The sequence below is a fragment of the Cinclus cinclus genome, chromosome 26 (genome assembly GCF_963662255.1).
Source record: "Cinclus cinclus chromosome 26, bCinCin1.1, whole genome shotgun sequence".
NCBI lineage: Eukaryota > Metazoa > Chordata > Aves > Passeriformes > Cinclidae > Cinclus > Cinclus cinclus.
In genome coordinates, this window is record NC_085071.1 from 4,578,210 (window position 1) to 4,604,924 (window position 26,715).

At 41.2% G+C, this 26,715-nt stretch overlaps 1 protein-coding gene across 1 annotated transcript; it reads right to left on the reverse strand.

Annotated features, from left to right (window-relative positions):
* Positions 1-4,775: 4,775 nt before the first annotated feature.
* Positions 4,776-25,476, reverse strand: ZMYM4 (zinc finger MYM-type containing 4). Its single transcript, XM_062508835.1, has 23 exons — positions 25,256-25,476; positions 23,214-23,388; positions 22,894-23,106; positions 21,648-21,798; positions 20,877-20,992; positions 20,486-20,758; positions 19,847-19,997; positions 19,413-19,585; positions 19,166-19,316; positions 17,955-18,095; positions 17,616-17,653; positions 16,266-16,410; positions 15,965-16,086; positions 15,449-15,620; positions 14,808-14,861; positions 14,512-14,691; positions 13,883-13,977; positions 13,580-13,751; positions 11,709-11,860; positions 10,314-10,425; positions 9,112-9,360; positions 8,146-8,275; positions 4,776-6,574 (listed from the first exon to the last, which is right to left on the reverse strand). The coding sequence occupies exons 1-23, from the start codon at positions 25,459-25,461 to the stop codon at positions 6,367-6,369; spliced, it is 3,579 nt and encodes a 1,192-aa protein (XP_062364819.1). The 5' UTR covers positions 25,462-25,476; the 3' UTR covers positions 4,776-6,366.
* Positions 25,477-26,715: the final 1,239 nt, after the last annotated feature.

The window sequence follows — 26,715 nt, forward strand, 5'->3', positions numbered from 1 at the left end:
AGATGTGGGTCACAGAGAGCACCCTAACACCGCTCTGTCCTCCCTGCAGGAGTGGCACTGCTTGGCTTACCAGCGCTCATCGGCGCCCTGGGGTTCACAGGAGCCGGCATCGCCGCTGGCTCCATCGCTGCCAAGATGATGTCAGCAGCTGCCGTCGCCAACGGCGGAGGAGTGGCTGCCGGCAGCGCCGTGGCTGCGCTGCAGTCTGTCGGTCAGTGGGGAGGGCAGGGAAGCTGGGCTGCATCTCCATGGCAGGGAACACAGGGTTGTACCCTGGGCTTGTTCCAGAGCCAAACCATCCCTTTAACTCCTCGCTGGTCTGAATCGCTCCAAACTCTCTGAGTTCTTGGCTGGCTGGGTCCAGTGCTGGGTCTTTCAGCAGGTAGGCTCGATGCTCCCGGGACTTCACACCTCGATCTGTCTTTGCAGGAGCTGCAGGTTTCTCTCTTGGTACCAAAATTGGGCTGACAACTGTGCTGAGCACAGCTGGTGGAAAAAGTGGTGCCTGGCTGTCCAAGTGGAAGAAACCTCCAAATGACAAACCTAAAAAAGGATAAAAATCCAAGTGAGAAACCCAAGAAAAAATATCTTGGGTGACGAACATGAGGAGGAGACAACTCCAGATGAGGAACCCAGGAGAAGCCAAGCAGGTGCCTGATCCCAAGGTTTTGCAATGCACAATGGCAGCTGCTGGTAAACCCTCACAGACCCCTCAGGGCTTTGCTTCCCCTTTTAAAAACATCGGATTCTCTTAAGCAGTGAGTGCCTGAAGGCAATAAAGATGCTTTTCCTGCTGCAGAGATGGTGTTTCTGTGTTGCTGTAGTTCTTGGGTGATGGTGGCATTAGGGTGACACAGAGCACAGAGGATGTTCAGTCCCCAGGATGCTGATGGTGCCCCCAGTTCCCCTGCACTTGGTTTGGGGCAGGTGTGTAGCTACAGCCCATGCCAGAGTAACAAAACCAAGTGTGAGTGAGAACACCACGTGGGGACCACCAGGTGTTGCTGTGCAGGTGATCAGCTGCAATTTTAACCATGTCTTAAAAACTACTGAGCCCTCCCCATGTGAAATCTGTGCAATTCTGCTTTTAAACTGTGTATTTGTTTTAGAGACCGCTTTTAGATTCCAACATAATACAGGAAAAGAGGATGGATGCACTCTTTAATTAAGGTTAAAGGTTTTTAATCACTTTTCCAGAGTACAGATACGATTGAAAGAAAAACTATTTTGAGGGTCTCAATAATTCACTTATTAATACCATACATTGAACTCTATAAACTCTTGTATAAGAAAATGTCTGTTTAATATAAGTTATGATGCACTGGTGACCTAGTTGCATCTTCTGAAGTAACACTTTGCAGTTTTATAGCACCTTTCATCACAGGCTGCAAAGCATCCTGTAGAATTCTGCTTCATAATGCCCAAATGAGGTAGGAAAGTCTGGCCAATTTACAGAAGCTACAACCGAGGTACAGATTGGAAGGGACAGGATATGAGGTGTCACTGATCCTCAGGAGTGACGGGATGATTTGGTGCCTTAGCTGGGGAGAAAGTTCAGGTAACGTCACCCTCCCTTTCTCTCCAAAGCTGCAGCCTGGCTCCCAGCAGGTCAAAAAGACCTTTGCAAATTGCTCTAGCTGTTTGTGCTACAGATATGCAGAAGAGAGGGTAAAAAGTCCAGGCCCAAACTCCTCTGCTGGCATATCCAAAGGCTGACTAAGAATCAAGACAACCAAGCTGGGGTGCGTGGCTTGTGCTGCCCACATTCACTTGGATCTTTCAAGATTAAAACCATGTTATTGGGATTCATTTTGAGATTTGGAGTGTAAAGCTCTGTTCAGCTTCATTGTTTCGTTGACATAGATTCCCTCCTCCCACCCAGCAGGTGAAAGTCAGGTATCCCAGGTCTTGTTTCTTTAATAATAAAGCTGAATGTCTGCTGAAAATCCATCATCTTAGGGAATATGATGTCCAGTGGACATTTCAATTCTGTGACTAGAGGAATCCAAGCTGCCTGAGTTCCTTTAAGCCTTTTATGACTTTAAAAAACATTCTGCATCTGTGCACAACACTCCCTGGAGCAGAGCCAGCACTGGTGCCAGTGGCTGAGCATCAAGGACCTTCTCACTGAGATGTTTTGAATATAGAACCATGAATCTTAGGGACTTAATATTTATATTAGTGTTTTGCCATGTGCCATCAACTACCTGCCTCCCCAAAGCACCTTCCCAGCACCTTGTAACAGCTCTTCTGCCACTTGCTCTTCCTGGCATGTCCAAAATTGTTCCCTCTGGAAGCACAACACAACAGAAAACTTCTGCAATGCTCCTTGGGATTGTGGTGGGGAAACTGAGGATAAAAAGGCAAATTCTCATAGCTCTGCTGCTGGAAGAAGTTGGTGCTAGTGGTCAGACTAAATAAGTGATTTCTTCCTTAGTTTAAAAAAATCCACCTAAAAAAGGGCTGGGATCAATTTCATAACAAATACAGTAATATTGTGCAAAACCATTTACCCTCACCCCCCATCATTTACAAGCCAATCATTTCCTCTTGGGGAAGATGCAAAAACAGAATCAGTCCTACCTGCTCAGCTCTGTGGCTGTGGTGCTGGACCAAAGGGATTTCCCTGTAAGGCAAATGAGGGGATCCTGTGGGGACTGCTCTGTCACATCACCTGCTGCAGATGTGAAGTTCTGGCAACATGAGACAAGACCTGCAGCTCTCAGAGGCACAACACACCCATTTCAGTGCTCCCAAAACTCCTTCTAGCCTTTCTCCTCAGCAATGGTCTGTGATTTTTATGTACTTTTGGTGCTCATACACAGGTTTAAAAAAAAACAAACCACAAAAACAACAGTTAATGCCTGGAAGCTCAACAGCTCAAAACTTATTTCTTACATTTCATCTAACAAGGCTGATGATACTACAGGGGAAGCAGCTCGTTAATGAAGACAGCAAATCTTTGTTTTACCTCTGGAATGTTTAAAATGGATGACAGGTCAAGGAAGAAAGGGGAGGAACCTGTTGTGCTGAGGGGAACAAAGCTCCAGCCCTGCCAGGCAGTTATGGGCACAGTGAGCAGTCAGTGCATGAGCATTTACTCTGGGTTCTTTGGCTGTTAAGGCAATACTGAAAGTGCTGCTCAAGGTATTGGGGAGTTACTGAGATTGTTAGCAAAAAAAACCTAGTGACTTTATTGCACATTCTTCTGAGTCACCTCTGTGAGTCCTGGCACTGAACCAGCAGCACACCTGGGCACATGTGACAAGGGACTTTGCTGCTGTTTTAGGGCTCTGAGGAGTTGGAAACTATTCCAGAGAAATCCCGGGGTGTGTTTTTTAGCAGTAGTTGGCAGAATAATTCCCAAGGTACTTTAACTTCATTTTGCACCTAGTTCTGTGGCTTTCTACGTGCCCCCAGTTCCCTTCTTTAATGAACTGAAGCCAGGATGGAGCAGCAGGTTTGCACCAAGCACCTCCTGCACTGGGAGCTGCTGGCACTCAGGTAGCAGGAGTCTGTATTTTTCTTTCTCACATCCATCTTTATTGCTTCTCTGTCCACACTGAAACTACAGTTTTAGAAAAGACTGGATGTGGCACTCAGTGCCATAGTCTGGTTGACACACTGGTGTCAGGTGTCACGATGGACTGGATGATCCCAAAGGTCTTTTCCAGCCCAGTTAACTCAGCAGGACAGAGCATGATTTTTCTGTTTAAAAGAATAACTCAATAAATCTTGTGTGCTCAGCAGTCAGAAATGCTGATTACAAACAAGTTTGTGTTCAGAACTTTGAGCCTATGTGTATAATCTACAAATACTTTATACTTTGATCCTTAAAGGTAATCCTTCTTTGTGTATCAGTGTGAACTTGAGCTGGGCTGACAAGAAATCCAATAGGCAAAAATTGCCTTTTCCCAGGCAGCCCTGGGAAAAGCAGACCATTTTCAAAGGTCCTTCAAGCAGGAGTGAAATAGAAATTAAAACTACTTACTGTGTTAATTATTACCATGGAACTGCAATGAAATGTTTCTCATGTTACAGCCACCATATCAAAGGACTTTACAGTGTTTAACAGCTCTGCTCTCAGCCAGTGAAAGTTGATTTCACTTGCCTTGCTGAGAGAATACGAAAGGCAAGTATCTTTCATTCCAAGTGCCTGCAAAAAATTGACTTCAATGAAAGTGTTCCCAGACAAGAAACAGTGAGGATGTTCAGGGAAAGAAAAGTGTTTCTTGTAAGGTACAAATATCCTACATTATTCTATGGGAATATTTCTGTTAACGTCTATTAAGGAACACTCAACTTTGGGATTAGTTTTTACACCTTCCCCACCCAAGGAAAGCCTGTCCTCCCCACAGCCTGTCCTCACTGCTGCCTTGCTCATTCCCAGGGGGTCAGGGAAGCAGGGAGCAGGCAAGGACAGCATGCAGCACCCCCAGCAGCTGCCCAGGAGACACAGGAATTTCTGGATCCTCCCCTGTGCTACAGCCAGAGGCTCTGGGCACACCTCAGACATCATTAATCCCCTACAAACTGATCTTTCCAGAATTATTTTGTTTTCCCTGAAGCTTCCCAATCCAAACCACTCTGCCTGCACCTTCACTGCTCAATGTAACAGTGGGGAGGGGCAGGTTGGTGTTTATGGAGCAAGAACTGAGCCTGCAGGAGCATCCTGTGCTGAGGAGTGGTCAAAACATCTCCCCTGGGAATGCCTGGCCATGGAGAAAGCAGAACCTTTGCTCAGAAATGACAGACACAGATGGGCTTTGGTCAGACAGAATCAGGGGCAGGTTTTACTTTTCACATAGTTTTCTGTATTAAAAAATACATCAGTGAAATCTGTTACAGGCAGGGACAGGACTACCGAGTACACAACGTCAATAGACTACTTTCTGATTTTATTTTTGTTAAATTACTTTTGTAACTGCTAAAAAAATAATTAAAAAAAACAACCAACCAAAACAGAACAAAAAAACCTGAAATATTATTCAAGGCTGTTGATTTTCATCTCTTGAAATTTTAGTGACAAGCTCAAATATCAGACCCCTGTTACAGAAGATGGATAACTGACCAGAGCTAGATAAAAACCACACAGTTCTCCTCTTCAAAAATAGTTTGGGTTTCCAATGGATTCATGACCACTGGTCATCAAAAACACACACCTAGAGCTTGATAAAACAGAGATACAGACAGTATCTGATAATGTCCTGTCCTCTAAACACCACATGGGAGCTTTTCTCTTCCAAAAGACTCAGTAACAGCCAAGCCTTAAAAAAAAATCTCTTTCAATTTCCAACACTATGACTAAATCTCTTTGGGTGGGGTGGGATAAAAACACACATGGCCATTTTCTACCACAGTTCTGTTGTCAGAAGTAATACTGCATCCTTTGTACAACACTGCCCATGTTGCAAAGGTGGAAAGAGAAAGAGTGTGTGTGTGTGTATTTCTGTTTGAAATGACAAAGCCCTCTCTAGATTTGCCTTACAAAATAGTCAAACCCATAGGAGTAGGGAAAGAGGAGAAAGGAAAGCTGCCTTAAGGGAAATAAACTTTCCGTGCACCACAGTACTTGCTGGGTTATATGGACAGACTGCAGAGATACTGGGCTGGGGAAGGGACTCTGCACAGAGCCCAGGACATCCCCTCCTGGACACTCCCCAAAAGGTCACTCAGAAGTTTGACCTACAGCACCTCTTCCAACAGAGTGAGAGCTAGTGCCTGGAGCAGGAGCTGGAATCTGACCTTGTGTGACCAGTTAACAGCAGCCAGAGTTGTCCATTGGGGTGGCCAGTGGCTCCTGCCTTCCTAATATTTGATCCCAGTTTCCAAAAAAAAAAAAAAAAAAAAAAAAAATTATAAAAGTGTACGTGTAGGTGTATTTATAACGGAAGGTGTCTGCTTGTCTAAACCTCACCCCTTTTCTCTTGTATCCTCTGGAAGAGCTCAAGGATCTCCACGTGTTCTTTGGCAGCAAGGGCTGCCAGCCAGCAGGCTGGGAAGTCACCTGAGCCACAATCTAGTTCTCCATGCCCAACAGCGTGAGGGTAGATTTTACACAACCATTTTCCTTAAAAATATCTCACAACTTTTAAAAATCCTAAACAGATAAAGGATTTATGCACCAATCCTATAGGTGAGTTCCACTTGGATTTGTTCTGAGGATTGATTGGTGCCACAGGACGTTGAGATTTGCAGCTTACACAGCTTGCTTCCTTCCAGTTCCAGTTTGTACATCCACTGTAGTACAAAATCTGCCTGTAGGTGACGTTATCTTGGCTTATTTGATACACATTTTCCAAAGGATGGACGTATTCACATTTTGGTGCTTCTGATGTGTATTCAAAGGAAAATACCCCACTGCAGTTAGTCTGATAACTCAATATCAGAGTCCTCTGATTTGACTTTGGCAAGTTCTTCGTGTACCTCCCTCACCATAAGAATCCTTGTTAACATGATGTCCAAGGTTCCTGGGTCTATTGGCAATGTGGAATACCATATGGGGCTGTTGGGAACACAGGAGCGCTCGGGCTGCAGGTAGAACACATCACTCCTCTGCTTCACGCTTTCAGAACTGCCAAGGCAAAGGAAACAAGGTTTAGGAACATCAGACTGCATTTACAACTTTACCAAAAGTTTAAGAAGGAGACAGCAAAGAAATCAAAGTTACACTGAGATGGCAATACTGTCCCTCCTTCCTCATAGGAAACAGTTAAGTTGTTGCCAGGTCATTCAGCATTAGTTGCTTATAAAGAAACAAAGAAAATCAAAGGAACTTCTTTACAGCAGTGGTTTTTCAGTGTCACCCAATGAACAGTAGAGTGATAAATGCATTTGACATGGAATCTCCGAGTGAAATTGGTTCTGGGATTTCTGCATAATGTGGACGAGTGGAAACGGCCTCAAGGCTTAGACTGGGCATCAGTGAAAATTCCTTCACTGAAAGGCTTGTCCAGCCCTGGCACAGCTGCCCAGGGCAGTGGTGGAGTCACTGTCCCTTCTTATTTAACAGAGGGATTTATTTAACTGCCATGTGGATGTGGCACTTGAGGACATGAGTTGTAGTGCCCTTGGCAGTGCTGGGAGAACAGCTGAATTTAATGAGCACACAGGGCTTTTTGAACGTAAATGATTCTAAGGTGTTGTTTAAGAGCGAGAAAATGAAATCCCAGCTTGCCTGGCCATGCTGCAATGCTAAGCTCATCTGCTTGAAAGCCTGACTGACAGCAAGGCAGCTTCCTTGGGTTCTAAAGTGTCTGGAGCCAGGATCCCTCCTGCCTGGCTTTGAGATAATCACACCAAAACAGCAAAGGGAATTTGTACTGCTGCCTGAACCACTGCAGAGACTCAGCCATGAAATATGATGGGAAGCATGAAAATGCTTTCCCAGCTCAAGAACAACTAAAAGCTTCTAATAATGTGCCAGTGAAGACAAGGAAGGTAAGAAGAGGGAGAGAAAGACTATGGACAGCTGCATGCCTGTCTCTGTCTCAGTAATGGGATATTTGTAGTAAGCTCAGCAGGTTCATTTCTGAGGGTGATTTATCTGAGTTTCAACTGACACTAATGAGATGCTGTTTCATTTTGCATGTCTATTTTCTTTGAAGAGAGAAGAACATCATCTTCTACCCGCTCAAGGATCTAACTGAAGTTTATATAGAAACAGGAGAGAAAAATGATTTATATCTCAGTCCTTGCTATAGTTGCCTTTCTAACTCCTAAACATAAGTTAATTGCATATCTCAGCAAGAAAAATTAATCAGGACTTTTACCTAATTCACACTTTCTTACACTCTTTCACAAGGAACATGATGTTCCTCAGGTATGAGTTATAATCTCACAACAAGGATGGTGTACAGGAATTAAGGGAAATGAGAATGGGCATTGTAATAATGTCTCACATTTATATCAAAGAATTTATTTATTTAAAGAATACATCTCTCTCTGTAACTCTATTCTTGACTCAACACCAGTAACAAAAAAAAGCACCTGCCTGGAGGTCTCAAAGCAGTACTGCTGCTGGAATTACTGCTCTGCTCCCACTGAGGGATTAGGAACTGGGGAGAGGAACCACAGCACAGGCAGAAGGTCGGAGTGTGCTCCTTGCCCAAATGCTTGTTCTAAAACTCAGGTTCTGTCACTTACCATTTTGATAAGTAAAATTCATAAAGTCGGACCGGACACCGCAGGGGATTTTCTGAGTTTTCAGCCATTTCCACTGCTGTTGGAACTTCCTCATCTTCACTGCGTTTCCTTTTGCCTACTGCTAATTTATCTAGATACACAAAAATGGCATCACAGAAGTTCAGTGAAAAGCAGCACCTTCAGAAACAAGGCCTGGTGTCAGCCCAGCACCCAGCGGTGATTCTGCATCACCCAACCCCACTCCTTGAACTGGTTCTGTCACATGTCACCATCCAACCATGGGCACCTGGTCCACAGCCCATTCCTCATCTAGAAAACCCACAAGAACTAGCAGGAAAAAAATGGAGGATGCAATTTTACCTATTAAAGACTAATTCATATAATACACTGGAATTAATGAAGTGAAGAAGCCAAAAGGATCAAAGACTTCCCTTTCTCAAATGGCAAAATTAACTGAGAACAAAAATCTGTGTTTCTTTGCCTCTGAGTTTGCCCCATATTGTTGTTCTCCACTGGGGCTACCTGGTCTGTTCCCCACACAGACCCAGGACAAATATGGGAATTAAAAAAAGGCACAATAAAGGTCTGGATCTGCAAAACCCAAGACTATGAAGTGCTGGGAAAAGGACTATAGAAAAGGTCTTGCAGTATTACTAGAGCTTTATGCAAGCTGAAGATGTTATGAAAGACTATTAAACAAATTTTCAGGCAAATTTGTGACTCCTCCTTAGTAAGTTTTTCCTGGGTGCTTTGGCTCAATTAGAATTTCTCTTTAAAGCAGTGAAAAATACTGCAAACATATTCAGGATGACAGCATATGCTTAGCTCTGCTTATTGCAGAACATACTTCTCCCCAGAACTTTTTAGAAGAGAAGCAGACAATACAAAATCACAGAATTCTCTGACTCTGTAATTAAGATCACACAAATCTGACTGCCCAAACATCAATGATCAGAGAGCACTCACCTGATTCTACCTCTTGTTTTTGAAAGGGTGGGAAAAAACGTAAATATGTCATCTTAGTATTATACTTCAGAGTTCGGGTGCGCCTCATAACATGGGCAAAGGACAGTTTCAGGTGCTCACTGACATTCTTTAGTTGGAAGTATTTGGTGTTGAAGAACAGAAGGGTGTTCAACAAAACGATGGGGGAATATGCACCCAGCTGCTTACATTCCCACAAGTGTTCCTCTTCAATTCTTGAGAACATATAACCTACAAAGAATGGGCAAAGAGAAAAGAGAATAGTTATTTATTCATATAAATCCTCTTTCTGCTAACCTCTGTTAATGAACCAGGTATCAAATCAAATTCACACCTATCATCAGCAACTGTAATCCAATAAAACCAGAACACTGCATACACAAACATAAGAGGGAGCGTGGAGAACCAAGCTTTGGAACAGCATGATCTTCCAATACCTGAAGAGAAGGATAAAAAGGAACTGCAGACACCAGCAGATTCTCACTAAGTTTTAATTTCACTGTATTAAACCACAGTCAGCCAACTGCAACAACACGTAATTCCTACAACCTGAAACATGAGTATAAAATGTCTCATTTTGTGTATAAATAGCCCATTGTGATTATCCTAAGTCAGTTAGGAAAGGGAGGAATGGGGGCTTAGAAGAAATTTGTTGTAAAAAAAAATCACTGTGTGCAGCAAACTATAGGTAGTTTGATTATTTCTATATTAAATTAAAAAAAACACATAAGCAGCTGTGAAAACCAATTTAAATTATCTTCAGAATTTGGGAAGTCTTAATTTGGAGTTGAGACGAGATTCCAATGATTTGCTAATGTGATCCCCAAACTCACCAGGAGTATTTCCAGCACTAATAAGGAAATATCAGTGCAACTGTACACAGTACCTCATCTCAAATACAGTATTAAATTCTGGCTACTTGTATTAAAAAAAGAGCTAAAACTTGAGGGAAGAAGAAAACTGATGTGTTGAGTGCCAGAATGGGAATCCTTTCTTTCCAAGGATTGATCAGAGGCAAAGATACATTTAAGTGTAATCATAATCTGTAAAAATAAAATACATGGTGTAGAAAGGGGAGACTACTGTGAGAGCCTCAGATCACATTCTCTTCCTGGTCCTGAGAATACATTAATTTATTATACAGCTTTGTCACGCAGCTACATAAAACACAAGAATTTTCTTACCATTTGGAAGAATTGTAGGTTCCCAGATTTTCAAGAGTTTTGTAAGTTCAATCATAAACCTGGAATAGGGCTCAGTGAAAATGTTATCTATTCTACCATTCTCAAACAGGTACTACAAGAGAAAAAAACAGGAAGACAAACTGTTTATGATTATACAACATTGTAGAGAAGATACAGCACAAAATTCTTTTCCTTTCTTATGTCCCAGTGTCTTATGGGGCCAAATACTTTGGTGAAATCTCCAGTAAAACAGCAAATCAAATTTTCTGCAGGGACTGGGACCACTCGAGTACGAAAAGAGAGATCTAGGCAAGAACTATGGTCAATATTTCAAGCTCTAGAGCTGTTTTCTGCTAAATCATCTTCCTCTTAATATTCTTGAAAAAGTCTGCCTATTAAAACCAGAATAGTTATCGAGTATTTTTCTGTTGAAATGAACTTTACATGTTAATACCTCCTGACAAGAGACACAGGCTGCTGAAATTGCTCAACTTGCAGCACCAAGGAAGAAAAGCTCCTGAAACTTGTCAAGGAGCAGTTTAAAAAAAGTTTTCTAAAAGTCAGGTGTTTGTATCAATAAGACAAAACTGTGACACAAAAATTCCTGATATTCCTAGAACTTATCAATGGCACTTTGAATTTTAACTCTTTCTACATTTTGTTCAAGCATAGCAAGGAAAAAAATTAAAATAATTCCATGTCTAATTAAACAGGTTTTATGTCAAAATAGCTTTTGACTTTTTATCTCAAAATGATTGGTTCAGAACAGGACCAAACAGGCTGTTCTAAAGGAAACAGAAATGTACTGAACACTGAATTTTAAACACAAATTAGCATTATTCTAGGTTTGCACTGCTACTGTTGCAAGGCTGGTAATAAGGACTTACTACATTACTCTTAGTATTCACTAACTACAATGCAGTTATTCCCAATGTATTTTCTCTGTAAATATTGCCAACACAACAGGTAACTGTCTTGTCACTGAAAATCCTTCCTGGGCAACCTCTTCCACATAAAGTTATATATTGGAAGAGCACTGTGCAATTATTTTAGATTTAAACCATTCCATCTCAAAACAAGGATTTCTGAAGAGCAAATCTTTCCTACACATGAAAAATGATCAAAAAAGTTCCAAATCCAAGTACTTGTGTCTAGGTAGAAACACTCAGCCCCCACATCACATTCCTATAAGGACAGAAGAACTTGGTCATGGTGACCATAAGAAAGTCCAGAAAAATGGGTCATATATGGGACTAAGGCAAACAATGAAACACAAAAAAGAGACATTATGCCTCCTCTATAAAGCCCAAGCTGCTCTGTGGGACTGTGGATGTCCCATAAGTAACCAGGGCAAGTTCTGTATGCTGTCAGCAGTGCCCTAACTCCCAGAGTTACCTGCTGAATTCCAAGGCACAAGTATAAGATGCTGTCAGGGTCGTATTTTTCTCCGTTTGGTCTTCGCACCTCTTGAATAAACTGGCACAAGCCAAAACTCAGCTCAGCAAATGTGCATGAGAGAATGTCCTCCTTGAGCTTCACAGGATGAACTGGGGTGGAGGAAATGATTAGAACAATTAATTCAGCACATTAAATCTTCCCACATTCCTTATTATTTAATGTAGGCAGAACTCCTAAATTCCTGTCTCATACATTAATTACCCTGCATGACTAAATGGTGAACTTCCTATCTGCTGGCTGAGAACTGAATGATTTGGCCAATAAAACCCAGACCAGCTGCATGTGCAATCAGCATAAAAGTTACAGTGAGTACTGAGGTTGCAGGAATTTAAAGTCTAGACAAGTAAAGGTGTGTGAACCCAAAATATGTCCCAAAATATGGGACAGCAATGGCTGCAATGAACTTGAGGCAGCCTGGGGCTGACAAATGGGTTTCACCCCTCCAGGTGGACTCAGGGGAGTGAGAGACTCACCAGAGTCAGTGAAAGACCCCGAGTACTTCTGGACATGAGTTGAGTGCAGCATATCCCACTTCTTAAAGGAAGAAGGAAGGAAGAGTTCAATGGGACATGCAGGGGGTTTGGAAAAGGAAGCAGCACAACCAGGAATTGACTGATCAAACGATCTGGAATGAAACTACCAGGCTTGGCTGCTCCACACCTCAGAAGTGCCTGCTTGGGAATAAGCAGGGAATCTTTCTGGGAGTGGGCAGAGTTTTCTGGAAAAGACTGTAATATTTACTTCCTTAGCCTCAAGAAGAAAACATAGTAACTCATGTGAATACTCCTCTTCTGGGAAATAAACCCCAGCTGTTCTCATGGAGTGACAACAAAAATTCCAAGTAAGAGATGAAAAAGCCGATCTCATTCTAACTAGAATTTTTTTCCTTTGGGGGTCTTTCTTATCTAAGTCCTGCCATGCTTAGTTCGTTAAATTGAAAAAGTATTTATTATGGTTTGCTCTCTTCCCCACTATTCCCAAAGAACTCAGTTCTATTCCTAATTTAAATTCTCTGCTTGACTCTGAAAATTTGCCCAAAAAACTCAGTGCAATGATGTAAGATCAGAGAAAAGGGAAGTTAGACACTGCCAAATCCCAATTCTGCTGGGCTTTTGTAAAGAAAAAAAGAATTAATCATTGGAAAAAATAAACAAAATTGTATTTCATTGTCGTTATCATCTACCACCCCCGTAAGACATGAGGAGCAATGAAGTTAAGTTTCAGGCAGGTTGCAGAACAGAATGGGCAGACTTTTGCAATGTTCCTTTCCAGCTGTGAAGCCTAGAAATAAGGTGTTAAGATTTTGATGTTGGATCACACAATTTTTTTACAGCAAACAGTTCTGCTGACCAACAAATACTTCGGGAATGTGCCAGCTACAGATAAAATGGATGGGGCCAAGTTGGTGTTGTCAACTTAGAATTCTGGCCTGATAAATCTGTAATTTCATGGTTCTATAATGACTCAGAAGAGCTCTGCAGCTGCATAAAGCATCTGTCCTACAAATGAAGAACTACTGTGTGCAAAGGAAGGCAAAGTGGAGATCCGTAATGCTTTAGAGACTGTTTTTAAAGGAAACAGATCAATGTAACAGCTATGATTTTTAAATGCATGGAAAGATGCAAGACAGAGTTCTATAAAATCTGTTCTCTACTCATGGGTACTGCAAAACTCAGTGGTACCTAATCCAAATATCTAGGTATCTAATCCTAATATCTAGTGGTATTTAACCTAATACCTAATTTTTACTTGAACAATGAAATGCTCTTCAACTAAGTATTTCTGTTTTCACTGAGAAACAAATGTACCTGAAAACTTCAGGTCCCCTTGTTCCTCCTGTGCATTTTTCCATTGGACCCAGTTTTTCCAGGCATTTACCCCATACATGTACTTTAGGGTCATCCCAGAAACAGAGCAGCCAGGATAGGAGCCCTGCATCAAATTCCGGGGCTCCACAGCAACGACAGACTTCTTCCGTCCCTACAGGCAAGCAAAGACATCCAAACAAAGCAGAATTTATTCAGCTTCTTATCCATGGGTGGTTAGGTTAGGGCACATACTGCTGTTATTTCAAAATGTAAGAGATTTGTGCTCCAGAAGTTCTTCCTTACCCTTCTTTTTGGCTGTGGGAAGCCATCCCTGTGTCTCCGTCTTGCCCGTGAACGTGAATGCAAACCCGGTCCTTTACTGAGAGGGTCAAATGAGTCTGAAGTCAAATCAACACCATGAAGAGTTTAATCACATGATTCAGCAGCCCAGGGAGAAGTGTCACTGTCACTGAGATACTATGGAACACCTTACAGCTAACAATCACACCTGTATATTCAAATAATCTGGATATTTGACTAATTAAGCAATCTGTGCATTTGCTATATAAAGACAGTAAATTCTCAATAGGACAAAAAAAAAGTCCCCAGAACAGCGGGTGTATTTATTCAGACAAATATCATCTTAGCCACCACTCACATGGATTATACCAAGGGACACAGAAGTGATGAATTCAAAGGAGGAAAGCAAGAACTTCCTGTTACTCCTGTCAGGGGTTCTGCAGACAGCTGTCTTTGAAGACAGCAGCAATATTCCAGAAATAATAATTTTTGTAGAGCTGATCAACTACGGCAGCTTTAAACATCCACCGTCACTACATGAACACACACAAGCAGGCTGCTGGGACTATATTTATGCAGAAAATTGTGTGTGCTTTTATAAAACAACAAGCTTTTCTTCAGGTGACACTGACCTGATGGGAAATCTGCCTCCAGGTCCTGTTCCACATCACCTTTGGAGAACTGCTTGAGTTCTGGATCAGGTTCTGGCAGGGCATTGGATCGTAAGGCGTAGTGATTCAACTCCTCCTCCCAGCTGTGTGGAGTGGACACTGCTTCTGACTCCAGATCTCCACTGTACGTGCTGCCCTGGTCTGCAACGAGAGGGATCACAGGGACCATGTGCTACAGAAAAGGCAGAACAAGGAGTTTGCAAGAAAAGATGCAGCAGGATCAAAACCCGTTTGCAAAATAAAAACATCTGACTGACCTTTCTCAAATATCTTGGGGTCCAAGAAGAGCTCGTGTTCGGATGTTTGAGATCCTTTAGAAAAAGAAGGAAATCTGTATCTACACATGACTGACAGCTCGCACAACTAATTTAAAACACTTTGAACAGCAAAAACCTATGTATTAGGTCATAACATGAACACACATGCTGTGCCTTCTCCTCCACTGGAGTTCTCCTAACAGCTTTCTACCTTGGTCATGCTATTGCAGGGGAAACAGAAATGCAGAACTAACGTAGGTTTCTTTTCCAAAGGCTTCCATCCCTCCCTGTCTGTCATTTGAGTCATCTGTAGACCAGCAGGATATTTTTGTTTATTTTTTTCCAGCTTGTTTCACTTTCATTACATGCTCACTATCCAACAAACCCTAACTTGCCTCATCCTTCAAAAATCCTCCATAAAAAGCCTGATAGGAAAATTTTCTTTTAAGGCAGCTGCTCTGTCTTGATTTTGACTCCTCCTTCTAACACATGATGTACTGATCTGGAGGTTTCTATCTCTGGTAACCTGTTCCTGTCACCACAAGTCAAATCAGCATCTAGAATCAGGGAAAGGGAAATTTCTGTGGTGAAAGAACCTTCACTTCACTGCATTTCATATAATTTTTAAAGTCACCACCTACCACCATGAGAGTGTGTTTTTTCTCTCTCTGCATCTTCTGCAATCATTTCTGCCATCTGAAGGAGATCAGCTTCAAATGGATTAATGGACACCTTTTCCTTGTTTTCCTGAATATTTTCAAGGATCTTATCAGCAGTATCTGGGGTAGTTGGGATGAGCATGGGAACTGGTACCTATGGAACATGTGGAAAATATCAGAACATACTTAGGGGTGAAGGGAAACAGCAAATACACAAGGGAGATTCCTCCCATATAACCTTATGTATATTTTAAAACCACTAAAATGAATTGTAAAATAACTCCAGACTGGACAGCTCTGTACTCTCCCTACAATTTGGTAATTTTGTGTGACAACGTTTAACCAAATGTGATGTAGTAAGGAGGGAAATGGCTTTGAGGACTGCAAATACCACTTGCATGACCAGACACAACAACCAGTGACACAGTGCTGGGTGTGCTGGATGCAAAACGAGCCTGTAAACCACTGCCTTCTGTAGTGAACTGCAGCATAACTTACAGGTACTGGCATCCCCAGGGGAACTGGTGTGTACTGGGTGTAGAGGTGGAGGGGCACTGGCACAAACACTGGTACAGGAACAGGTACCACAATGATCTGGGGTTGAGCAGGTGCTTCTTCTCCTTCTGTTACACCAAACACAGAACAAACCAAAAATTGTTGGGAAATATCATACAACAACCTGAAAAACAGTTAAGTTTCTATAATACATTCAAAAATACTCTCTGTTACATAAATCATGTATTACTCTCTCAACTGCAGTACAGACAATTCCAACAGGGGTAGGAGATCAGACACCCACCTGTCTGGCATTCTTTGTTTTGTGTGTGAGGTTTGCATGAGGTGGCCTTAGTCTGGGTGATTGGCTTACACAATAAAGCTTTGTTTTTCAGAAGCCTGGGTGGTTTTGATGATGGGAGCTTTAGGGCATCTGTCTGGGTACTTGCCTGTTTGGAAAACACACACAAGGGTCGAGTCAGTATTGGTTTGAAGGGTAACATAAAACTAGAGTTTGTTCTCTGCTAGGGGAAGCTGAACAATTTAAAACTGCATTTGCTGATAAAAATGATCATTTAAAAACTACTGCAAAATAAGCTTGCTTATTTGGTGCATTCTGGTCTCTGTCTCAATTTACTTTGACCCAACAATAATGTTGTGTAAAGCTAATTTTGTTAATAAAGGTGATTTTATTAACAGTGTAGTGAACAAATCTGCAAGAATATTTGGTTTCTGTAGTCAAATAACCACTATAAACTTTTGACCTTGGAATTTTACAGATGGCAGAGATATAAAGAGGAATTATGTTAAGATACTTCTGATAACTAAAAGTCTGGCTGATACAGACATGGATAAAACTGAGTAAACTAATGCAAAACCACTGGAAACAAACAAATGTAGAAAAAGAACAGCAATGCTGGCAGCAGCAGTATCATTTCCTGATACACAGACTGACTATTCATGCTTGTATTAATTCCTGCTAACTGTAATTTTCAGTCATGCATTCAAATAACAGGATCTACTTCAAGAGGGAAAACTCATACTCTAATCCAGAAGTGACACTCCAGCTAAAAGCAAAGCTGTCAGTCTTCCAGAACCTAAAGCTACATAAAAACATTTCTGTATTTTAGGAGAGTTGCAAGATGCTACACCACATACCTCAAAGAGCTCAGGAATAGGAACTCTCAGAGTTATCCCCAGGTAAGTGGTGACAGTGGCTCCTCACTGCTCTGTTACCACACTGCCAGGGAGTGGGGAAGGAAAATGAAGCTGCAGGAGCTTGGTCATGTTAATCCCAGCAGACCAGGCTGGTCCCCTCCTCCCAGGCTGGTCCTTTTGCCATCCTATCCCACTTCTAGGCACAAAAGGCAGCCTTGAGTGCAGAAGCCACACACGAATTACTTGAGGTCCACAAACACCTCAAGAGCTACAATATGACAAATTTTCATTTAAAACATCCAATGTGTCAGTGGACACAGCAAGACTTGTGTACCATGAAAGTTCTATCCATTTTTCAAAAAAGCATCTGCAAACTGGATGAACTTAAATCCCAATCAAAAATTCATTACAAAATGATGGTGCCAAATTCTTGCATACTTTGCTTGCTATTGATACAATGTGGGCAAAACTGAGAAAAGTCTCTTGCAAAACTTACATCTCCTATTGTTTTTGCTGTCACAGTAGGGACTGCACCTGTGAAGGAAAAAAACATACAATAACATGTCTACTTATCATCAAGAACCATAATCCATATTCTGCCGAGGTCAAGAAAAAGAATTTCAATTAAAACTCATTCCCTGATGTATGTACATACATTTAAGTCATTTTTTTATACCTAGATAAATGAAGGACAAATGCAATCATCTGTACTGACGTGAAGCATAATGAAGAAGTGGCCGCTGTTCTCGGTAAAAAAAAAAAAAAATCCCTGAGCAAATATAAATGCTCAGGAATAGAGATGTAAAAGTACAGGCATCGTATTCAGCTGCCTTACCCTGTAAAACATTGTTGGAGTTAACAGTAGGCTGGGCAGCTGGGGTACTTGCAAGGGACACCACGTTTGCTATGACAGGGGTTGAGTCCTTTCTTAAAGAAGGAGGGCCTGAGGAGGAGGCTGGTGCCATGGAAAGGTTTGCTGGACACAGTAGACAGAAGAAAATGAGAATAAGCAGTAAGGTAATTGAGAAAAAAGCATTTCTGAAACAACACCCACCCTTCAGATCTGTCTCCAGATGAAAGAGGCTGCTGTGTGAGAAGGGGATGTAGGTGTCAAGCTGCAGCATTTCAGTTTAAACAGGAGCTGGTTCCACAAGCAAATCAAGAAAGAAGGGAAGAGAGCTCCCACCAATGTAAGCAGCAGATGTACACCAAATTGAAACAATGTGCACCAAGCTGAATATGGCCTGGTGCACACTAAAAACTTCCAGTTAATATTTTATTGGTTTTGGGTACCTTACTCTTGCAGCCACCATCACTCAGTGGGAAATTATGTCCCTCTTTAGGATCAGTGATACTCCTGCCTTTTGTTTCCCTTTCTCTTCCTGTCTTTGTGGGCCTTTCAACCCTTTGTGTCTTATTCCCTAGAGAAACTCATAGTTCCTATTCCTGTGGGCTTCATTCCTATCCTCATTTCCATTCCACCTGCTCAAGGAAACAGTTATAGCACTTGTTAACCTTGGGATTGATACTTCCCAAGAATCAACACTTAATGACACAGAAATGGGAACTTTTCATATGCCTACAGACTGCACAGAAGCAGCTGGTTTAAGTGCATATATAGGAGTCTGTATTTAAAACTATTAAGTCTACTGATTTCACCACTTGATTGTTAAAATAATATTGACATTCTACCATATCTTCTAAGTGTTATGAAGACAAGCTAGATATTTAATATGTCTGTACTAGATATCAGTACATTTTACCCCGATGAAGCAGGCCTCTATTTCATGAAAGTGACTGAGAGCAAGTGCTTTTGCTTCATCTTCTTTAAAATTTGCTTGGTACAAGAAGCAATTGCATTTCACACCTACAGAAGTTTGAAAGTCTCAAACAAGAGCAATCTAAACCAAAGCCCACTCAACAGCAACAGACAAGCTCCCCAGGCGAAGACAGATCTTAAAGAGCTTACTGAAGTCAATTTGCAGATCAACATCCATGTCACTACCCCACACATCAAAAGGCAATACTATCCCCAGCCTGCTTTACCTGTGTTGTTTGGGAGTGGAGGGTCAGAAACACCTTGCTGTTTACAGAATGACAGAATACAAAGCAGATTGCAAAAATGCTTCATCTCCCCTTGCCATTTGATGGACTCGTTGAGTTTACCTTGTCTCTTACAACCATCACACTTTGCCATCTAGGAAAACAGAGTGAGGGAGACATTGAACACACTTGGAAACACCAACAAGGAGTATATGTATAAAAACCTAGAGGATATGAGAATATTTCTTACCTGGTAAAACAAAACTGTGAATTTAGACATGCATTCCTCTGAGCAAAATTCCTCCGTTTTCCCTGCAAAGTGATTCTGGACCAGTTTGGGGGAAGTCTGTAAACAGTAACTGCACATTTTACAGTGGGTTCCCCAGCGCTTTGACAGGTCGTGTTTATAGAGCAGTTTACAAACTAAAAGAAAACAGCAAAAACATTCTTTAATACCAATATGACAATCCATCAGCACTCCTAATTCCTGTCTTTAGTGGTGTCTGTAATAATTCATTGAAACATACCATTAAAATGTGAAGTGTGAACAGGGTTCTATATTCCTAAACCTAAAAAACAGATTCCTAACTTTAAAATATTAGATTTCTTATAGTATTACTGATAATTTTAAAGTCAAACAGTTGTGACTTGATTTCTCTGAGACAGCGTTTTGCCCTTTCTTACCTTCACTACAGAATGTTCTATCTATGCTTGAGACTCTCACTGTCTCCTTGATAATTTTCTCAAACCTGCAGTATTCACACAAAGCTGTCATATTGCCCTTCTTCTTATACTCATCACAGCAGGTCTTCCCACAGAACTGGAACATTTTACCCTGCAACACAGCCAGAATGTTTTGGTTTCAGTGTTTGAATGAGTCACATCCCAGATAATACATTTAAATTGTTAATAAAAGCTCAGAAGAGTATTTGTACCCTTAAAAATCAGCAACAGAGCACTGGCAAATGAGTTTCCCCATTTAGTTTTATAATAAAGCAAAATTTCCTGCAGAAAGCCCTCACCAATGTGCTTTGTCCTTGGATTAAAAGGAACATCCCTGGATGCAAGGGACAGGGATGTGTTTATTTAGACAGGCAATCATCTGGTTTGGGGGTTTTTTGGAGTTCATTTTTTCCTGTTTTTAAGACCATAGAGCTAGTATCAGTATTAATTTGATATCGGTTAAACCAAATCAATTTCAAAACCCTCCATAGCAGGTCTTTGCAAGCAACAAAGCAGTACTGATAGACCAGTGCACATAAAATACAATTGTTAGGGTTTCTGTTGTGAAAAAAGAGCTTTGAAAGTCCTGATCTTTATTACCTTGTAGTCAAGCAGTTCTGGTTTGGTGGCAAATGATCTGTTACAGTGCTGACACTTGATTTTCACAACAGAGCGGGTAAAGGTGACCTGCTGGCACTGGGCAGCCAACCTCTGGAGCCCTGCTGCAGCTGAGGTGCTCGTGGAGCTGGGGGACACAGTGGAGGTGGTGACACTGGCTGAGACCACTGTCCCCGAGGGAATGCTCACAATGACCTGGCCCTGAGACAGGGGCACCACCGAGGAGTTTGGTCCTGCAGGCTTGTTGAACAGATTCTATGGGAAAGCAAATAGACAGGATTTACTTCACAGGGTTATATCTTGCACCTGGGTATTTCCACCATTAATTTAGCATTCTGTTAATTCAGCTAAGAAGAAATCCTAGATGTCACACCTGAAAAGCTGCTACACAATTGTAGCTGCAAAAATTGCGTATGCTCCCATCTGACATAGCCAAGTGATACTGAGGGTTTGCTGAGGTTTTACAGCTGTTGCACTGAACTTGAACACCTGAAGGTGAAAGAGAGAAGAAAAAGTGATTTATGCAACATCAAGTTGTATTGCAGCTGATTTTGTACTGTGCATACACAAACAGAGTCTGAATGATGAGCCAGGCACAGACAGAAGCCCGAGACGACGTTTCCAGATTCAGAAGCAGACACTACAGCTGCTGTGCCTGTTGCTTGCCAGAAAATTTAATTAATCTCCCAGTATCCCTAGGATGTCAGTAAGCATTTTTCTATTTTCACATGAAAAATAGCTGAAATGTTTGCCTAGCTCCATGCAACATTGGGCAAAAAAGCTGATCACCCCAGGGAAAAAGGGGAAGAAGAGTGCCAGCAGTGGCACGGCACATACCCACATAAGATGTTTGTCTAGCTGGGAAACCCACCAACTGCACTTGCAAGAGCAAAAAAATAGATTTAAGATTGGTTATCATGTGGAAACTCCCCAAAACCAAAACTGAAATTGCTGTATTCTCACTGCTATGTTTATCTACAATAGTATGCCCTTTTGTTCCCATCTCAGCATTTCCCTTAAAAAAAAAAGCCACTTCCCACCCTCCCACAAAAAAACAGTATCAGCCTTAACTTTCAAGACAAATAAAACTGGGATATGAGCCACATGAAATGAGGTTTCTATAGAAGTAAAAGGATAAGATTACCTGAAGAAGTGACCATTTTTACTCTGTATGCTGACAAACAGTTAACAGAACAAAACAGTTCCATTTTCCCCAGGTTATTTGTGCTCTCCACCATCTCAGCTGAAGATCTCAGAGATTTACACAGTGTGCAGGGTGTAATTTTAGCTGACTTCTGTGGAAACATGGAAATTGGTTGTTCATTTGGAACTTGGCAGTTTTTTATTGACCTGGAAATTGTCGCTAATATATAAAATATTTAATAAAATGTGCTTGTGTTCTTGAAACAGCACTTGTTTTACAGTTGTGTCATTTATGGTGCAGATTCACTGATTTGAGCTCTGATTTGAGTTCCATTCTTTTATCAGAGGGCAATTTTTCCTAAAATAATTACATTAGAATAAATAATTCAAAAATAATTGAGCTATTATAATAAATTAAGGTTCTCTTAAATGCTTCGGTCTTCAATAATCAAAAATAAATATGAAAAGTTTAAAAGTTAAAATCATAATTATCAACTAATTATTACTTTTCCTCTCCACTTAATTCAAAGGCTACAATTTAATAAAGAATACTCTTTAAAGAGCATCTCAAGACTGAAAACAGTCACAGGGGCTGCTGCTGGGGGGTTCCATCATGTCTTCTCCCACACTGGAATTCTCTGGTAGCTGGTCCAGTGGTGAGGAAAAAACAGAGCAACATATCTGGGCAAAGATTAAGCAGCAAATTATCATCCCTGGGAATGTTCAAAACCCACACTTTGACCCGTGACACTTTGTGATATGGTTAAGTGGGCATTGGGGTATTTGGTTGAAGGTTGGATTTGATGATCTTGGAGGGCTTTTCCAACCTTTATGATTCTGTTATTCCTGAAAGGACAAAAGCAGTTACCTTAGACCAATACAGTAACTGAAATAATCAACCAGTAAACTGGGTGCTTCTTAAAATATCTAAAATCTAAGAAAAATTAGATAGATTCTATGTTTAGTATTTTGTCCAAATACAGAATCATGGAATCCCAGAGTGTTTTGGGTTGGAAGGGACCTTAAAGACCATCTTGTTCCACTCCCTGCCATGGGCAGGGACACTTCCACTATCCCAGGTTGTTCCAACCTGGCCTTGGACACTTCCAGGGATGGGGCAGCCACAGCTTTTCAGGGCTTGTGCCAGGGCATCTCCACCCTAACAGGGAAGAATTTCTTCCCAATATCCCATCTAACCCTGCCCTCTGGCAGTGGGAATCCATTCCCCCTTGTCCCATCACACATACCTGCTTGAAAGCTGTCACACATATGGAGCTGCAGAACTTTTTGGACTGTCCCTCTATCTGCAGGACGTGACACTGGCCAGAGCCACTGTAGCAGTATCCTCCACAATATTCACAGCAGTTCATGGTCAGGTTGTTGGCCGAGCGGAACTGGGAGAAACAGGCATCACTGCAGAGCTTGTGCACCACGTTCTGATAATTCACCTCGTGCCTGATCTGGAAGAAAAGGAATATATAGCAAGGACAGAAAGAATATGTACTCATCTCTGAGACAGCAAGTTATGTTGAACTAAAGAAATTCAAATGAGGAAACTGGCAAGTACCACTGCATTCTTCTGGCACATGCTGCACTTGCTGGAAATGCTGTTGGTGTGGATGGTGACAATGGGTTTCCTTTTCAGTTCGTATGTGGACAGACAAGACTGGCTGCAGAAATCCTTACTGGAGTCTGTGTTGTCAAACTGGGCAGTGATTACATCCTTTGGGTTTAGAATTTCTCTATGGAAAAAGCAAAACAAACACAGAGATAAAGGATTAATGTCAGTGTCATGTCAACTTGCTGTTCTTGCTTATTCTGCAGACTAAACATTCTGCAGGAGAGGGTGGATCCATTTAATTTAAACCTATATTTTTTGCTAAGTATATAACTTCATTTTTTGCTTTCCTATTAGGAAAACAAGAATAAGGTACAATTCTTAAGTAGGTATTTTGTAAAACATTTTGTACCTGGACTTAGGAGTGGTCTATAAAAAGAACAAGCCCTATCACTGAATCTTTTCTAATATTTTTTTTTCACAGAAAGTACCTGTGTTGTACAGTCTTTATTAACAAAAAAATTAGAAAGCAGGACATGCTGAATAATTCCTTTTAGCAAATAAGGGGGTAGGGAAAAAAGTGAAAAATGAAAGGCCACAATTTCTAATCACCATTAGTTCAGTCCACCATGGTCTGATGAGTATTTAAATTTTCTTATCTCCCATCCAGAATTTTGTTTATTTGCTGCTGGATTTAACACACTGAACTTTCTCCTTATTTCTTCTCTCTTTCGAAACAGTCCTTCACAGAAAAGTTTCAAAGCCCTGAAGTCAGAAAACTAGGAGAAAATACTTATATAAGCTCCTTGCTTGGAAGGATGCCTCCTTCTCACTTGTCCTGTCAGAGATAACCCATTTTTTAACAGAATAAATATAAATTACAGAAAAGACTTCTCAACTTTGTTACAAGGCCTTTTCACACTAAGGCAGCAAGTGAAAAGAATAATTAATTGAAACCTCAAGTTTAAGTTCAGTTTGCCTTGTGAAACTTGAAGTAATAAATTTGCTGTTGAAGAAATGATGAAGAAAGCAGCATTCCTTTGGCAAAGTAACTTTCAAAGTAAAAATAATATAAATGAACAACTCTCTATAAAGTAGCACAGTAGCACAATCAGCCTGGAAATTATTTGCCTGGAGTGAATGTATAGCAATGACATCTTACAGAGCCAGCCACAAAGGTCTCCTTTTGCTAATTTGGACATAATACAAATGTATACATAATACAAAAATATTATACAAAAAATACAAAATAATAATACAAAAAACCCCAAAAAATTACAACAACTAAAATGTTTTTAGAGCTGAGGATTTGTGACTGTGTATCCAGCAGGACTGTGGAAAATTAAATTTTATAAATGATTTTATCCAAATAGGCTCATAAAAGCCCAGCCTCACCTTTCCACTCTAGGCCTAGGCAGAAAGTAACTGATCTGGGTGTTGAAACTCCCATTAAGAAAAAAACCTCAATTCTTCATAAATTTAATGTCTCTACATGTTATGAAAGCAGCAGTGATGTACTTTGAAAATCTAAGACCTGTAGAAATCTAAGATCACACAATCGAACCTAAATGAAAAATTATTTTTTTCTAGAATCTAAGGAAATATTCTGCCTTGAATATGTTATCTCACTCAATGTTTTACTTTATTTTAGGGATTTATAAATCTGTTTCTCTCTAGAAGAAATAATGCATAAAATACTTTTTGAAAATGTACTCTTGTAAGTAGTTTTGAGAGTGAAACAGCAGGAAGGTGCGGGACCTTTTGAAATACATTTTTTCTTATTTGGCTCATTTAAATTAAAAAAAAAGAGAAGATGCATTCTGCACCACAGAGGCTTTTAAATCCATGTTGATGTAAAACCCAGTTAAGGAAATGGGACTTCAAGCAGACAGACCAATTAACAAGGAACAGCATCAGCCACCACGTTTTGAAGGGAAGCATAAAAGGAGCAGCACTACTGACACAGCAAGGGGCACAAGAACAGAACTGAAACCTTTCATTATCTGCTGGAATATCAATTATTAGTAGAAAAAATGAAAGCACTGTCCTACTTTGAGCAGCTTGAGCAGGTTTTCTTGGTAGAAGCTGGTGGGCGAGAAGCTGGAATGGTGTATCCAGTGAGGCACAGTGTGGAGCAGAAGAGCTGGGTTGAGCCTTTCCTCTGGTAGGCAGTTTGTCCCTTCTGCAGGATTTTTTTACAGCCAGAACAGGAAACCCGAACAGCTGTGCTTGGAACTGAGGGTAGCATTTTACTCATGCCAGAGGATGCCACAGCAGGCTGGAAACCTGATGACAGCTGTGGAACTAAAAAAAAACCACACAGAGAAAACAGAGAGTAAGTGTTACAGATCTATTACACAGAGCACACTGATGTTCAGGGGAGAGCACAAGGCTCATGGCTTTATTTGGGTTGTCAGAGTCTAGAGAATCAAATACCAGATGAACTCTCCACAAAAACATGTCCTGTGTTGGTTTCCTGCATAGCAAATTTTTATAACTACTCTAAAGATGGAGAATGCACTTTTAACGTCCTTTTCATGGAATCATAGAATGGTTTAGGTGAGAAGGGACTTTAAAGATCATTCAATTCCACCCCCTGCCATGGGCAGAGCCACCTTCCATTATCCCAAGTTGCTCCCAGCCCCAGTGTCCAACGTGGCCTTGGACACTACCAAGGATGAGGGGGCAGCCACAGCTGCTCTGGGCAACCTTTGCCAGGGCCTCCCCACCCTCACAGGGAACAATTGTTTTCTAAGACCTAATCTAAACCTGCCCTCCTTCAGCTTAAGACTATTTAACACATTGAGTTCTCCTACACATTTCACATGCAATTTTCCTATGCCTCAAAAACACAATTATTTTATAATCTCAATTTCATTCTCTCTAAACCAAACTAGTTCTTCATTCCTATTGGGATCAGACACAGTGAATGAAATGCAGAGTGACATGCAAGACTATTTGCAAAGGTGACACATTTTACAGATTTAAATGAAATTAGTCTTTCCTATTCCTTACCAAGAGGATTGCCACTGACTGAAAATACAGCACTGATTTTTAGCTCCCCTTCCTGAGATTTTGGCTGTTGGCCGTACTCCTGAAACAAAGGGAAAGGAAAAGGAGAACAAATACACACATGTAATAACAGGTTACATGATTCCATTCTTTCACAACGCTGCAATGAACCTCAGGGATGACTGGGTGTGCTAAGCCTGCTCCGAAGGCTGGGTGACAAGTGAGCACCACACACAGCTCCTGCTCACAGCAAACCACATCTGAGGGGGCACAAAAGGACAGGTGGGGCTGCCTGGTGCATCCTCCTCTCCAGCTGCACTCCAAGACACCTCAGAATTCAGCCAAAGCTTAAGGAAATCTCTGCTTCCCATTCAAACCTTCCAGCTGGAAGTGCTTTTGCAGCCGTTGCCCCTGTTCTGGGGAAGAAGTTTTATCTTCACATAAAGGAGGATAGCAACAAAATAGAGCTGGGACCTCGTTGGGGAGCATTCTGTATTAA

Bases quoted from the DNA above. Each gene is read 5' to 3' on its own strand.
- ZMYM4 (XM_062508835.1), bottom strand. From the start codon at position 25,461: ATGAGTAAAATGCTACCCTCAGTTCCAAGCACAGCTGTTCGGGTTTCC. The intron at 20,759-20,876 runs GTGTGACATCTA...GCTTTCCCATAG, and splicing joins ATTGTGTAGCAGCTTTTCAG to AATCTGTTCAACAAGCCTGC. The intron at 17,654-17,954 runs GTAAGGCAGCTG...TTTCCTTCACAG, and splicing joins CTCCAACAATGTTTTACAGG to GTGCAGTCCCTACTGTGACA.